Below are 15,211 nucleotides of genomic sequence, written 5' to 3'. Positions count from 1 at the left end.
TATTTTTTTACCCTTTTTATTATATTACCCTACGTTTATTGGTAGTTCGTTAATTTTACAATGCTCGAGTCATCGTTTCGCTTTGAGAGAATTTTTTTCTACTTGCCTTCAATGCTTAAATCGTTCATCTTGACATTATTTTTTGTTGAGTACTGGGAAATATTATTTTCAATATTTTAACTTTGATAATTACAAATTTCGTGTTTAATTTAAATTTTATAATATATTTAAAAGCAGTAAAAATTAATGGTATAAGTAGTTATGAAATAAAAGATTGACCAATGAGATCTGGTGTGATGAAGTCTACAATTTTGAATAAATTCTCTATGCAAGTATTCTTCCTTCTTTGCAACATAGGCGCGATCTTTAAATCAATGATTATCATGGTTATGGATTTTGCCATAAAATACATTGATATCATTGATTTAATAACAAAGTATACGGAACTAGGTCCAAATATACATTATACGGAGGAAACGAAATCTGGTACTGTCCACCAATGGTAGTATTTTAGTATTCGGCTTTGTCAGAAAAGCCAGAAAATGGACATGGAAGAAGCCAAAAAAAGAATCAAAAGATTTTAGTGAAAGTAGACAGCATCAATGTTCCTCAACAACCAAGACAACAAGTAGACAACCTAAAAAGACAAGTAAGTGAAAAAAATTTTAAAAATTAAATTCGATTTTCTGTAGCTAGCTACCTACTACTTTAGCTAATAACGTACCCTACTACTTGCCTACTTTTAGTACCAGAGTACTACGTCTACAACACTAACTAGGTAGTTATAGCATTAGCATAATAGTATGGAAGTTTGAGATTGGGTTTAACTAACCTTCCCTGCACAGGCCTTTCCCTCGTTGCCTGGAAAATTTGAAATGTTTCAATATCATAAGTTGACCCCTGGAGGAAATTGAAAATGGGTCAGACATCAGACAACATCCACGCTTGAAAGTGCAATTTTGTTAAGAAGAAAAAGCTCCCATATGTTAAACAAGTTTTTATTTTCCTCAAACTTTTGAAGAAATTTCACTACTGTGTCACTATGCTGTCTTGGCTGTCTAAATTTCATAACGTTTCAAGCATTAGTTCTTGAGATATTCAACTTTTTTAAATTATGACGTCATGAATAATGACGTCATAATTAGGTTTTCTTAAAAAAACTCTAATTTATGCTGAGAAAAAAATTAAGTAACACCAAATCCAACATTCTATATCCAAATACGCTTCCAAAAATGTATAATTTGTTATGGTTTAAGGGGTGGAGTTGGGGGCGAAAACGAAAAGTAGATTTTGAATAATTTGGGACATGCATTAAGCCATACTTTTTTGAGTAGTGGAACTCAATTTTTTTTTTACTAACCGGTGGGAACTTTGAATTTGATATTTTACTACTTTAAGGGTGTGGTAATTTCGTCTTCAAGTCCTACCACACCCATATGGACATAGAAATAGTCTTCAGCCGTACACGACTCATAAGACATGGCTCCTCAGTACGTTGTTTTAGCATTTCTTTTTGCTTGGAAAGTGCTTTAGACCGTTAAGCAATATATTTTTGAGCAGTGTAACTCAATTCTTTTTAAAAAAATAACCCGATGGGAACTTTGAATTTGATATTTTACTACTTTAAGGGTGTGGTAATTTCGTCTTCAAGTCCTACCACACGCATATGGACATAGAAATAGTCTTCAGCCGTACACGACTCATAAGACATGGCTCCTCAGTACGTTGTTTTAGCATTTCTTTTTGCTTTGAAAGTGCTTTAGACCGTTAAGCAATATATTTTTGAGCAGTGGAACTCAATTCTTTTTAAAAAAATAACCCGATTGGAACTTTGAATTTGATATTTTACTACTTTAAGGGTGTGGTAATTTCGTCTTCAAGTCCTACCACACCCATATGGACATAGAAATAGTCTTCAGCCGTACACGACTCATAAGACATGGCTCCTCAGTACGTTGTTTTAGCATTTCTTTTTGCTTTGAAAGTGCTTTAGACCGTTAAGCAATATATTTTTGAGCAGTGGAACTCAATTCTTTTTAAAAAAATAACCCGATTGGAACTTTGAATTTGATATTTTACTACTTTAAGGGTGTGGTAATTTCGTCTTCAAGTCCTACCACACCCATATGGACATAGAAATAGTCTTCAGCCGTACACGACTCATAAGACATGGCTCCTCAGTACGTTGTTTTAGCATTTCTTTTTGCTTTGAAAGTGCTTTAGACCGTTAAGCAATATATTTTTGAGCAGTGGAACTCAATTCTTTGGACATGAATGTTGTTTATCCAATTAAAGATATCTTTTAACATGTTATGACTGTTACTATGATTATTAATCTCCTTTTCTGCTCGTGCTATTTGATTATTTATCATAGTGTCATTTGCGAAAATGACTCTTCGGAGAGGAAAGAAATGATGTATAATTCTTTTCACTCTCGAAAGCCTTTACTGGACGTACAGAGGGTACTTTTAGAAGGACTCGTAAGACTTGATGATCTCTTATTCAATGGGTTGAAATTTTGTGGGTATGGGTATCATTCGTTAAATTAAGTCCCAATCGAACTCTGTCAAGGCCTCAATGGTGAAGTATTTTTAAGAACTTCCCAAAGTCAAAATACTAGGACCAAAACGTTTACTAGCATCAAAGAAACGACCCATTTTCATTTGGATAATAATCGTTAATGATTTCTATCAACGTGTAAAATTAATATGAAGCAGGCTACTTTTCAATAGCTAACAACCAAAAGTTTTTTTGATAATGAAAACTCGTAAAATGTCATTCTCAAAATGATATACTAGACGGATGATAGCAAACAAACACAAGGGATATATACCCACTTCTTCAAAATGTATCAATGAAAATGACTGTTACCTAGGTATTTTTATTTTTCGTATCTCACAAAAGGAGGATTATTGTACACCCCTTGTCACAGACCCACTACTGGAATAATTGGCCAAAATATCGTCCCCGGGTGGAAAATTATATACTCCATTTTTTGTCCCCACTGCAAAATAACCAAATAAACCGCCAACCATCTCTGCAAGAAACTATACTACTTTTCCTATCCCCACTGAATTTTCTTAATTTAGATCTCTGGTCAAAAAAGTATGGGAATACCAACCCCCATTGAGTTTTTGTCCGTTGTTGTTACCCCCACTGGCTGAAAAAATCCTACCGGGTCTGGGTCTGTGAGAAGGGGGTGGTATTATGCAGCCCATTTTTTTCTGTTTTGGTTCACTGACAGTGAAGCAAAAGTAACTCTTTTATCTTTATGATTAAAACCCTGCTATGTAGTTTTTCTACTTGCTGATTTATAAACAGAACGTTTCTGTAGCGTACAATACAATAACTGATTAAATAAATAAGGGTTCAGGCATATCGCCGAGCGCAAATGACGTATGTCATGTCAGCATTTGAAACATAACAAATATTTAGGATGTAAGCGTTGATATACTGCAGCAAATAGCAATGTTGTACTTCAAGAAGATCATTTCAGAAAATTTTCCGAAATAATTTATTTTTTGAGTATCAATATGCTCTTGCACCTTTGCAAACCCCGAGGGCTTTCAGGAAATTTTCACAAAAATCCAATTTTGGTATCTGAAGATAACTTTGATATATTATTATAGATCGTGAAATGAGGATTCCAAAAATGTATAAGATATTATATTTTCGATTAATGGATCATGAGATAAATGTGTTTGAAGTTTGAGAAATCGGGGAAAATCGGGGAAAATCGGGGAAAAAAGTCCCTTCCTGATCAAACAGAACCGTCAATTTGCAACAAAATCCTCCCAAAGTCCATATATGATCTCTCTAAGCCAAATTCTAAACGTTTCTAGTTTTTTTTCCAAATTTTGAGAGAGTCTAATTAAAAATCGGGGAAATCGGGATATCATTAGGAAAAGGACTTTTTTCGGTGGAGCGATATGCGGAATTACACAAAAAACCGAAAGAGAAAACCTGAAAAAAACCGGTACTACATCCGGTCGCTTGAGAATTTTTATCTCTCGTTTCAAATTTTTGCCGCCTAGAGTTCCTGCGTCCAAACATGGCACTCGAGCATCGAGTCCTGTAGTCAACATTATCTCATCGTCTAGCTTATGTTTATTTCTTTAGAAGACTAAGTCTGGATAGCAAGTTGCATGGTCCAATATGGTTGTATTTATCATGGGGGTCACACTCAAATGTCCTGCCAGATCTGGACGTGGACGTGGACAGGTTCTGCAGAAAATGACAGTAAGTAAGTGGTCTGGGAGTGCGATATTCCCCCAGCATGTGCTCTTCTTAATGTCTTAATGTCAGCCACTAAAAAACTGATTTCGAGACTGATTTGCTGATTTTTGAGATGGCAAAAATGCATAGCAAGCAAGAGGAATTGACAGAAATTAAAGAAATACCTGCCTGATTTATCTGTTTAGAAAAATAAGAGTGGGTGTAACGGCTAAGCCTTTTCAGTTCAGTGTTTTTCTCATCATTTTTGGCATTCCCTCACATTTTGTTCAGGTTTTCTCTGTGTTTCTCATTTTTCTCAGTTTTTCAGTTTTTCTCATGCTTTCTGCATTTTCAGTGTTTTTCTGTTCTCAGTGTTCACCATTTTGGATTCTAATTTGTTTATTTATGTTAATTTATTCAAAATATGCATTTTTCCAATTTTTGGTTTTGGTCAGTAATTTATACATTTTTATCATTTATCAACTTTGACCTATGACCTAGAATTTATCATTCTGTAAATTACACATTTTCTAGAATTTGCTATTTAAGCAAGGACTTTCATTTTCACATCAGTTCAACAAGAGATTTCATGGAGTGAACATCAAATTTCAAAAGTCCAACTTCAAACAAGACTTAGTCATAACTTATAAACTTTTCTCTCATCAATATGAGTTTAGTTTACTAATTTTATCACACCACTGCCTGGATTATTCCAGCCTCACACTTCAGGCAAGCTGGTAAGTTTTTTCAGCCATTTTGTTTTTGTCGGCCATTTTGTTTTTTTCTTCCTTGATGCTTTGCATCATGAGGCATTAAGATTAGGCTAGGACTAGCTTACTTTATTTTCAACTAATACTATTCAATCAATTTCATCAATCAATATTCAAATTTATACATTCAAACAGGCTTATACTTTAGTTTTACTTTAGACTTAAGCTTTTTCCTTGTGATCAATATTTAGTATTTTTTCAATTTCAATTTTCAGTTTGAACATTATCATCACACATGTTACAAACACTTGTGACCGCTTCAAATTTATTCATCCCCACTCCGTGAATCCCTACATTCAAACAGCATTGAAGTTGTTTGTCAACCGATCAACGTTTCATGTCAGATCGACCCAGAAGATCAAAAGCCAATATCAGATACGATATCTATGGTACTACCGGCAAGAAAGTCATAAAGCCAACATCTCCGGAAGTTATCCATCCGCTAGCCGAAGAAGCTTATCATCCGCCAATGGAAGAAGAAGCGATCAAACCCAGAGCTGATGGCATCATGGTGGAGACTGAATTAAAGAAGCTTCTCATTGAAGAGTCTACTTTTCGAGATGAGATCACCGATGCTATTCAAGAAAACTCAACAGATATTGTAAAGAACTCATTACGGCTGATCAACTCAAGCACCGAAAAAATCAAAGAGCTACGCCTTCAATATCGGTCCATCCACAAAACCATTGCTACATTGATGGATCCCAAGGAATACCAAACAAATTATCAACCGTTCTACACAGACATCACACATCAAGTGGTAGTGTATTTGCAACAATTGAACATTCTCACTGAGGCTCATCATTCGGCAGAGGTCAATGCTGCCACTCAGATCTCAACCAACCAAGCGTGTCTTTTAATTGACGAAATTGATCGCACAATCACTTACCTCAACGCAAGCTGCACTTGTATTGCAACCCTCCTCAGTAATGAAGAACTCAAGCAGCGTAAATCACACATTGAGGAGCAATCCAAAGAGCTGAAGGAAATACCATCAAAACTTCGTGAACTACTCGGCCTTCGTCCAGATATGGAGAAATACAACAGTTTGAAGACAAAGTATGAAGCACTCATCAAATCGAGAGCAGCATACCACGTAAAGATTAATGATGAAGTCAAACTTAGAGAATTCGACAAGCTTGAATCGTTCAAGAAGAGCCGACTTAACATCAAACTGCCACAATTCACCGGGTATGATTCAAAAATTGACATTTATACTTTTATTGATGAGTTTGATAAACTTCACTCCGATTCCGTACCCAAGTCGCTTCAGCCAGAGTTTCTCAAGAACAATTACCTCGATAAACAAGCCTTGGCTATTGTTAAAAGTATTGACAACATCAAAGACATATGGGATCGCCTGAAACAAATCTTCGGTGATAAGGAGGTACTTTTACAACACAAACTCCACGAACTCATGGAATTGACAAAGAATCCAAAGTTACTGAAAGATTCAATTAAAATCATAGACTCTCTGAGTAAAATAACTAATACAATGAGAGATCTCATGCAACTTGCTGCAAAACACAATATCGAAAATGAACTTTTTTATAGTAACGCATTTTCTCAAATCGTCAGCAATCTAGGAGATAGCAGAATGATGAGATGGCTGCAACTTTCGTGCCAATCTCCAGAAACTGGGAAGAGAAAATGGAAGCAAATGATTGATTTCCTTGAAACTGAAATGGCGGTGCATCAGCAAAAGGCTGCCATACAGATTGCGTCCAACCAAGCTCCAAAACAACCTTCCAAGAAACAACCATCATCCTTTGGGAATCACTCAAACACTGGTGGTCAATCCAATGGCCAATCTGGTCAACAATCAAATGGACAATCTGGTGGTCAATCAACCGGCCAATCAGGTCAACAATCAAATGGTCACCCTGGTTATCAATCAAATGGACAATCTGGTGGTCAATCAGGTGGTCAAGCAAATGGTCAATCAATCACTGAATGTTTTGTGTGTGGTGCTACTGATCACGTGCAAACCAATGGTCCAAATGGGACCAAACTTGTCCAATACTTTGCATGCAAGAAGTTTGTGGACATGTCACCTGCTGATCGTTTTCAATTTCTTCTTACAAATGGTTTTTGCTTCCAATGTCTCTACCCTGGCGCAAACGTCAACCAAGGAAAACATCGAGATGGGAAGTGTCAACATCAGTTCGCTTGCAAAAACTCGTCACACAACAGATTCCCAAGAACGAAGCATGTTCTCGTGTGCGACGAGCACAAAAATGATCAACACAACAAAGACGTGCTTGAACACTACAAAGCAAGATGCATCCTGAAACAACCACTTCCTACGTATTCAAAGAACATCAGCATCTTCCATTCGATCTTCAAATCTCAACTCATCAAACCTTCACCAACTGACGATCAACATGACGCAATTTTCATCCTTCAACCAATCAGGATTGAAAATTCCAACTTCACCATTTTCTACGATAACGGTTGTAGTGATTTTATCAGTCGTTATGAATCCGTGCAACGTCTTGGTCCATCAAGAGCAAAACAAGTCTACGATGGTACAATCCATATGAAAGGAATTGCTGGCATCTCAAGTCCAACGAATCATGGTATCTATGAAGTCAACTTACCTCTACGAATTGGGGGTAATGCACTGATGACTGGACCTTGTCTCGATCGAGTCACAAATACATTCCCTATGTATCCACTCAATGGGGAAGTTTTCAACGACATCAAGACAGCTTTCGTTACGAATGGAGGCAATGCATCAACACTTCCAACGGTTCCAGAGAAGGTCGGTGGTGATGTCGACTTCATCATTGGTATCAAATATCTACGTCATTTTCCAAAGCCCATCTTCCAAATGCTATCAGGTCTCACCATCTATGAGTCATCCTTCGAAAGTAACGATGGTTCCTTTGGTTTGATTGGGGACCACATCAGGTATTCAATTTCATTCACCAAAATCAATCAACCAATTTTGTCACCAATCAACTCAGACTCTACTCCTTTGGATACCACGTCAATCCAGATGTCCGTCTTCTAGGCTACAACAATCATTTTGGAGATGTCCAAGACAATACAACAAATCCAATGCACCTCTTCAACTCTGTTGAGGAAGCCGGAAGCTCAATCACTTATCGATGTACCAAATGCAGAGACTGTTCATCCTGCAAAGAATCACCCAACGACATATGTAGCATCAAAGAGGAGGCAGAGCAAGAGATTATCAACAACTCTGTCAAAGTCAACATCAAGGAGAGAAGTTCAACAGCAACCCTTCCTCTCATTGCCAGCACTGATCGTCTTCAACCAAATCGTGGCATCGCTCTTCAAGTCTTCAATCAACAGCTCAAACGTCTGGAGAAAAACCCTGATGACAAAGCTGACATCATCAAATCTGAAGAGAAACTTCAATCATTAGGGTATGTTGATTATGTAAAAAACCTTTCTCAAGCAGACCAAGACCTTCTTCATCAATCTAATATCCAGAACTTCATCCCATGGAGAGCAGTCTGGAAAGAAAACTCTGTATCAACACCTTGTCGCGTTGTTTTTGATGCTTCGATGCCAACCAAGAGCGGTTTTTCCCTAAATGACATCATCGCTAAGGGGAGAAACAATATGAACAAGCTTCTCAACATCTTCCTTCGGTGGAGGGGATACAGATTCGGATTCCACACAGATGTGCAAAAGATGTACAACTCGGTCAAGCTAGACAAATCACACTGGGTTCTGCAACGATATCTCTGGAACAAAACACTTGATTCTACCAAACCACCAGAACAAAAAGTTATCAAAACTTTAATCTACGGTGTCAAATCATCAGGCAACCAGGCAGAACGATGCTTACGGGAGACAGCCAAGCAATTCCAAAATGATCACCCTGACATCTACAGAATCGTATCAGAGGACGTTTATGTGGATGATTGCTTATCAGGTGATCAGACTCTTCCCAAGGTCATCAACACTGCAGATCGACTCGAAACTGTTGTAAACAATGGTGGCTTCACACTCAAAGGTTTCACATTCTCTTGCCAAGATCCAATCAAAACGCTTTCCAAGGACAGTCATTCTGTATCAGTTGCTGGACTCAAGTGGTACCCAAAAGAAGACACCCTATCAATTGATGTTCAGGATCTGAAAAAGTATCGTGGTCGAAAACCAACTTCAATCTCTGACATCCCAACCAATCTAACACGCCGACAATGCTCATCCAAACTTGGAGAATTATACGACATCTCAGGCATCGTCACACCTTTCATTGCAACAATGAAGATGGATATGCATCAAATCGTCAAGCACAAATTTGAATGGGATGATACCTTACCGGACAACCTGCGCAACATGTGGGTATCACACTTCGAAATGATGAAAGAGATAAAGACCATCAAATATAAACGCGCTATTGTACCAGAAGAGGCCGTTAATCTCAACATCGAAACTCTTGACTTTGGCGACGCCAGTGAATATTTGGCATGTTCAGCAATTTATGTCCGATTCAAACTCAAAGATGAAACATACTCATGCCAACTCATCTTCGCAAGATCGCAAGTCTTAGAGGAAACAACCCAACCAAGAGGAGAGCTCCTGGCAGCCCTTCTCAACAGTCATACTGGCCAAACAGTCAAGTCAGCATTTGGAGACCGTCATAAATCGTCAATCAAATTCACCGACTCTCAAATCGCTCTATACTGGATCTGCAACCCAAACCTTGATCTGATGAAATGGACAAGAAACAGAGTCATCCAAATTCTACGCTTCACTGATCGATCTCAATGGTTCTATGTCAAATCAGAAGACATGATTGCCGACATCGGAACTCGCAGATTATCATCTATCGACACCATCAATAAAGAATCAGACTGGATCAATGGATACAGTTGGATGAAGTCACCTTATACACTGTTTCCATCCCTATCAAAGGACAAGATCCAACTCAGTGCTCAAGAACGTCAATTGGCTTATAAAGAATGCAAGCCAGAAGCGAAGTCATTCTTTTCATCTTCAATCATCATAGCAGATGAGGTCGCTAAACGATACAAGCTTTCAAATTATCTCGTTGATCCAAACGCCAGGAAATTTTCTTCTATTGTACGTATCTTGGTTTTCATTCGAAAATTCATCAAAACTCATCTCAAGATCTCATCACTTCGCCCGAAACGTCTTCAAACAAAGATTCAAGAGGATGACTTAGAAGAAGCAAGGAATTACCTCTTCAGAAAGGCAACATTGGAAGTCAACACCTTTGTACCTACGAACAAGGTGAAGAAAATCTCGGAAATGAAAGATGGTATCTTGTACTATACAGGACGAATTCTTCCAACAGATAACGTCACGATTCTTGGCAATGCAACAAATGTCATGAAGGATCTAGGAGCACTTCACTTTCATGTACCAATCATCGATCGACATTCACCGCTGGCATATGCCATTGTAAACGACATCCATTGGAATCATCCGACAGCCAGCCACACAGGAGTCGAAACCACTTGGAGATATATCCTTCAAGTAGCATACATCATTGAAGGAAGATACCTTGTGAAACAGATTCGATCCTTATGCGCCAAATGTCGATTCTTGATGAAACAACAACTTGATGTATCTATGGGGCCCACGTCACTAGACAGTCTCAACATCGCTCCAGCCTTCTATTGCTCCCAAACCGACTTGGCTGGACCATTTTTATCCTACTCGAATCATCACAAACGAACAACAGTAAAAATCTGGTTAATCGTTTTCTGTTGCGCAACCACGACTGCCGTAAAGATCAAGCTGATGGAAGATTACACAACGACATCCTTTGTGCAAGCATTCACACGTTTGGCATGTGAAGTTGGCTACCCAAAGAAATTACTTGTTGATGAAGGGAGTCAGCTTCTCAAGGGATGTAAGTCAATGCAACTCAACTTCCAAGACATCAAGGCCAAGATTGAGGCAAAATCATCTATCGAGTTCAGCACCTGCCCAGTTGGTGGACACAACTTCCATGGTCGAGTCGAAAGAAAGATTAGAGAAATTCGAAAATCATTGGAGAAATCTGTCCACCTTGAAAGACTCTCCATGATGCAATGGGAAACCCTTGCAGCATCCATCTCCAACTCAATAAACAATCTACCTTTGGCAATAAAAAACAAAGGTGATTTTGAATTCGCAGACCTCATCACTCCGAACAGACTCATTCTCGGGAGGAACAATGACCGCTGTCCAACCGAACCTCTGTCAATATCAGATGATTCTGATAAAATCATCCGTTCCAATGGGAAAATCTTCAATGCGTGGTTTGAGTGTTGGCTAACCTCGCATGTACCATCATTGATGCACCAACCTAAATGGTTTAACACTGATCGTGATCTACAACCAGGTGACGTCGTTTTGTTCACCAAACAGGATTCTGCCATTGCTTCAACTTATCAATATGGTCGTATCAAATCAGTAAATCGTGGTCGTGATAATGCCATTCGTGATGTTGTGGTTGAATATCAGAATAGTAATGAGAATACAAAGCGTTTAACGACACGTGCTGTGAGGACTTTGATTTTGATATTGGGAGCTGATGAGATTGATTTATCAAAGGAATTGTTCAAATTGAAATGACTTGCAAATTTTGCAATTTAAATGAATCTTCAAATCCTAAATGTGATTTGATGTTTTATGGAAAAATTTAGACTGGAGTCGTTTATAATGCATGTAATACTAATAATAAACACAAATAATGATACGGGATTTAGTTTGTATAAACGACTGGAAGAATTCGGTGTTCCAGCCTTATAGATACCGGGCCTAGCTACGCAGAAACTTGCGTAGCGAAAAAACAATTTATCAAGCAACAACAAACTCTCAAAATAAAATCAACTCAAATGAAACATTTTTAACACACAAATCCACACACATTTTATTTTCAAGAACTTTTTTTGAGCGGGAAAAAAATTTAATTGCGATATTGACACTTTTTTTTTTTGTTTGGAGTTAGTGCACAAAGGTTTCTAGACGACTAAAATTTACTTTTTTGCTTTATTTCTAATATGTCTGAATTAGTCGTCTAGCTTGCTAGACTAGGAAAAATTCAAAAATCAAATAAAAATTATTAAAATTTAACATAATTCAAGAAAAATTTATTTAATACATTTATTTCAATTAGTATATTTTCAAGTATTTTCAATATTCATATAATTTCTATTAGTATTTTTCATATCTGTTGGGGGAGTGTAACGGCTAAGCCTTTTCAGTTCAGTGTTTTTCTCATCATTTTTGGCATTCCCTCACATTTTGTTCAGGTTTTCTCTGTGTTTCTCATTTTTCTCAGTTTTTCAGTTTTTCTCATGCTTTCTGCATTTTCAGTGTTTTTCTGTTCTCAGTGTTCACCATTTTGGATTCTAATTTGTTTATTTATGTTAATTTATTCAAAATATGCATTTTTCCAATTTTTGGTTTTGGTCAGTAATTTATACATTTTTATCATTTATCAACTTTGACCTATGACCTAGAATTTATCATTCTGTAAATTACACATTTTCTAGAATTTGCTATTTAAGCAAGGACTTTCATTTTCACATCAGTTCAACAAGAGATTTCATGGAGTGAACATCAAATTTCAAAAGTCCAACTTCAAACAAGACTTAGTCATAACTTATAAACTTTTCTCTCATCAATATGAGTTTAGTTTACTAATTTTTATCACACCACTGCCTGGATTATTCCAGCCTCACACTTCAGGCAAGCTGGTAAGTTTTTTCAGCCATTTTGTTTTTGTCGGCCATTTTGTTTTTTTCTTCCTTGATGCTTTGCATCATGAGGCATTAAGATTAGGCTAGGACTAGCTTACTTTATTTTCAACTAATACTATTCAATCAATTTCATCAATCAATATTCAAATTTATACATTCAAACAGGCTTATACTTTAGTTTTACTTTAGACTTAAGCTTTTTCCTTGTGATCAATATTTAGTATTTTTTCAATTTCAATTTTCAGTTTGAACATTATCATCACACATGTTACAAACACTTGTGACCGCTTCAAATTTATTCATCCCCACTCCGTGAATCCCTACAGTGGGGGGGTGTCACTTTTGTATGGTATGGCACCCTCATCCCACTCCCTCATATTACAGATATTACAATTAATTTTTATGTCTTTTTGATTTTTAGGCTGATTGTTGACCATCGTTGGCTGCGTTTAGACCAGCCTGGCATTTGTAATTGCTTGCAGTATTCTTTTGAATTCTATTGTTCCGTGCAATTGTTCGGTTTGACAAATGCCTAATGATGCCAGCGTGTTGGCATTTGAAATGCCATTTTGAGCAAAGGAATCCCCTTTTCTGGCATTTCAAATCAAACAAAGGAACCAAAACAAAGAGAAAAAATGACATTTTTGATTTTTTAAAGTATTTGCACGTTTTTTATTCAGTTCTTTCTATAGATTGTAAAATTTGCAAAATTTGCCATAGCCTAGCCCTACGGCAAAAAGTTTCAGTCTTAATGACTGCAGTTTTTGAGAAATTCCATGCTTTTCATTGTTTGATCTGTCAAAGTTGAACTTGAGGGAATCACCTTTTCAGTAATGACTTTAAAAAGACGATTCCTTAAATGCCATGACAGAAAATACAATGGAAAAACTATTAAAATCGAATCTCTCATGAGCAAATGCCAAATTACAAATGCCAGTTGGTCTAAACCACATCTTTTGCACTCGTCAGTCAACCTCCAAATCGGTTCATTTTTACAGACCAGCACTTCACATACAATGACCACAGCATTTGATTCTCCGAAATATCGAGAATAATTCCCATGAGAAATAATTGAGCTCGTTATTCGATGATTTGATGACTGCTGTTTCTTCATCTGCCCCTGCGCATCTAACAGTCAAATAGAAGAAGATGGATGAATGTGATAAAATTGAAGGGCGTCGTTTAGAATACTGTCTTAACTTGAGAGTAATTGCACTTGAAACAAACAAAACTTAAAAAGGACTTACTAAGAGAAGGAGCTTCTTCTTAAACATCTTTATCATTGATTTTCAATTTTTGTATTACTCTACAATCGAGAAAACACTTTACCAAGTGAGAGGATGTCAAATATCGGTACACTTCTGATGAAAGGGTTTTAGATCCATACTCAATCACGATATTCTGCTCAAAGGCAATACTTTCACCCATATAATAAGCTTTAGTGCCACAATCACTGTAATTCGATTTCATCCAAAGTCTACCGTCTCTAAAATGATATTTTGATGTTTTGTTGATCGAGCTACAGCTATGGTTGCCAAAGAAATGAATTGAATATGGCAGACTTTTTAATTCTAATCTAGATAAACTGAAGCCTGCCTTGAAACCAAAAAAGTTTGTGGGTGCCCAATCTGACTACTTTACAAAAAATCTAATCTTTTAAGAGGACAAAGACAAAGATTGGTGTTTTCACTTTTTGGATTGGAGTTGTAATTCTGAGCCATAGAGGGATTTCGAAGGCCCAAAAGGGTAGTCAAGGGTGGCACATTCCTAATACCTACATGGAAGGCCGGGTGTTAAAGCAGACACAAACCTTGAACATTTCAATGCAAATATTGTGATAGCCAAAAAAAAAAGAACAGATTACTGTTACAGATGCTAGAAACGATGTTCTCGACGAGTTCATTCAATGCTTCGTTAACACTGAAAACATTCAACGAGTTGCCAGCAATGATGGCCAATTCTCTTTCTCCTACTTTGTCTCCAACAACAAGTGCTAATATTTTAATGACTGATCCTCGAAGAAAGTTTGCTACTGAAGTCAGCTTATTTGTCTCTGCACTTTTTCCATCAGTTAGAATAATAACCGCCTAAAAAGGCACTTAAATTCTGCTTCATTTTTCGGGCGACAATGCTTCGATACTTTTACTTTTGAATAGTATTATTTAAGGTTATCACAGTGGAATACTGAAACTGCAATTCTCGCCCAACCTTTAAATTCTAAAAAACGTTAAAATACCCAAAATTGTATTTCGGTGCTGATTGTAGAATCTGACCATACGCCAAATGGACTGCCAAATGATGCCTTGGTTTCATGGAGAATATGATTAATCGTTAAAGGGCCAGTTGATTAGTGGAAGTTTGTTGCTTTATTTCAATGATAGAAAGATAGATATGAGCCCTCCGAATAAATTCTGGATTGGTCCTAATTACGAAAGGATGACAGACACTGCGACTTGACAGACGCGAGCTGACAAGCCATGGTGTATACCATGACACTCGAACGACACTGCGATGCTCAAGCCGAACCTT

General features: G+C 37.2%; 1 protein-coding gene and 2 long non-coding RNA genes across 3 annotated transcripts; all 3 read left to right on the top strand.

The window, feature by feature from the left end:
- The first annotated feature begins 4,441 nt into the window (after positions 1 to 4,441).
- LOC136816990 (uncharacterized) lies at positions 4,442 to 5,230 on the top strand. Its single transcript, XR_010848007.1, has 2 exons — positions 4,442 to 4,952; positions 5,201 to 5,230. It is a non-coding gene; the product is annotated as an uncharacterized lncRNA (long non-coding RNA).
- A 2,818-nt stretch (positions 5,231 to 8,048) lies between these two features.
- On the top strand, positions 8,049 to 11,552 carry LOC136816993 (uncharacterized). Its single transcript, XM_067073338.1, has one exon. The coding sequence runs from the start codon at positions 8,049 to 8,051 to the stop codon at positions 11,550 to 11,552; it is 3,504 nt and encodes a 1,167-aa protein (XP_066929439.1).
- A 467-nt stretch (positions 11,553 to 12,019) lies between these two features.
- On the top strand, positions 12,020 to 12,957 carry LOC136816989 (uncharacterized). Its single transcript, XR_010848006.1, has 2 exons — positions 12,020 to 12,679; positions 12,928 to 12,957. It is a non-coding gene; the product is annotated as an uncharacterized lncRNA (long non-coding RNA).
- Positions 12,958 to 15,211: the final 2,254 nt, after the last annotated feature.

This window comes from Clytia hemisphaerica, unplaced genomic scaffold (assembly GCF_902728285.1).
Source record: "Clytia hemisphaerica strain Z4C2 unplaced genomic scaffold, Clytia hemisphaerica genome assembly, whole genome shotgun sequence".
NCBI classification, from domain to species: domain Eukaryota; kingdom Metazoa; phylum Cnidaria; class Hydrozoa; order Leptothecata; family Clytiidae; genus Clytia; species Clytia hemisphaerica.
Note: the sequence above shows the minus strand (reverse complement) of the source record. Positions and strands in the feature narration are given on the sequence as shown.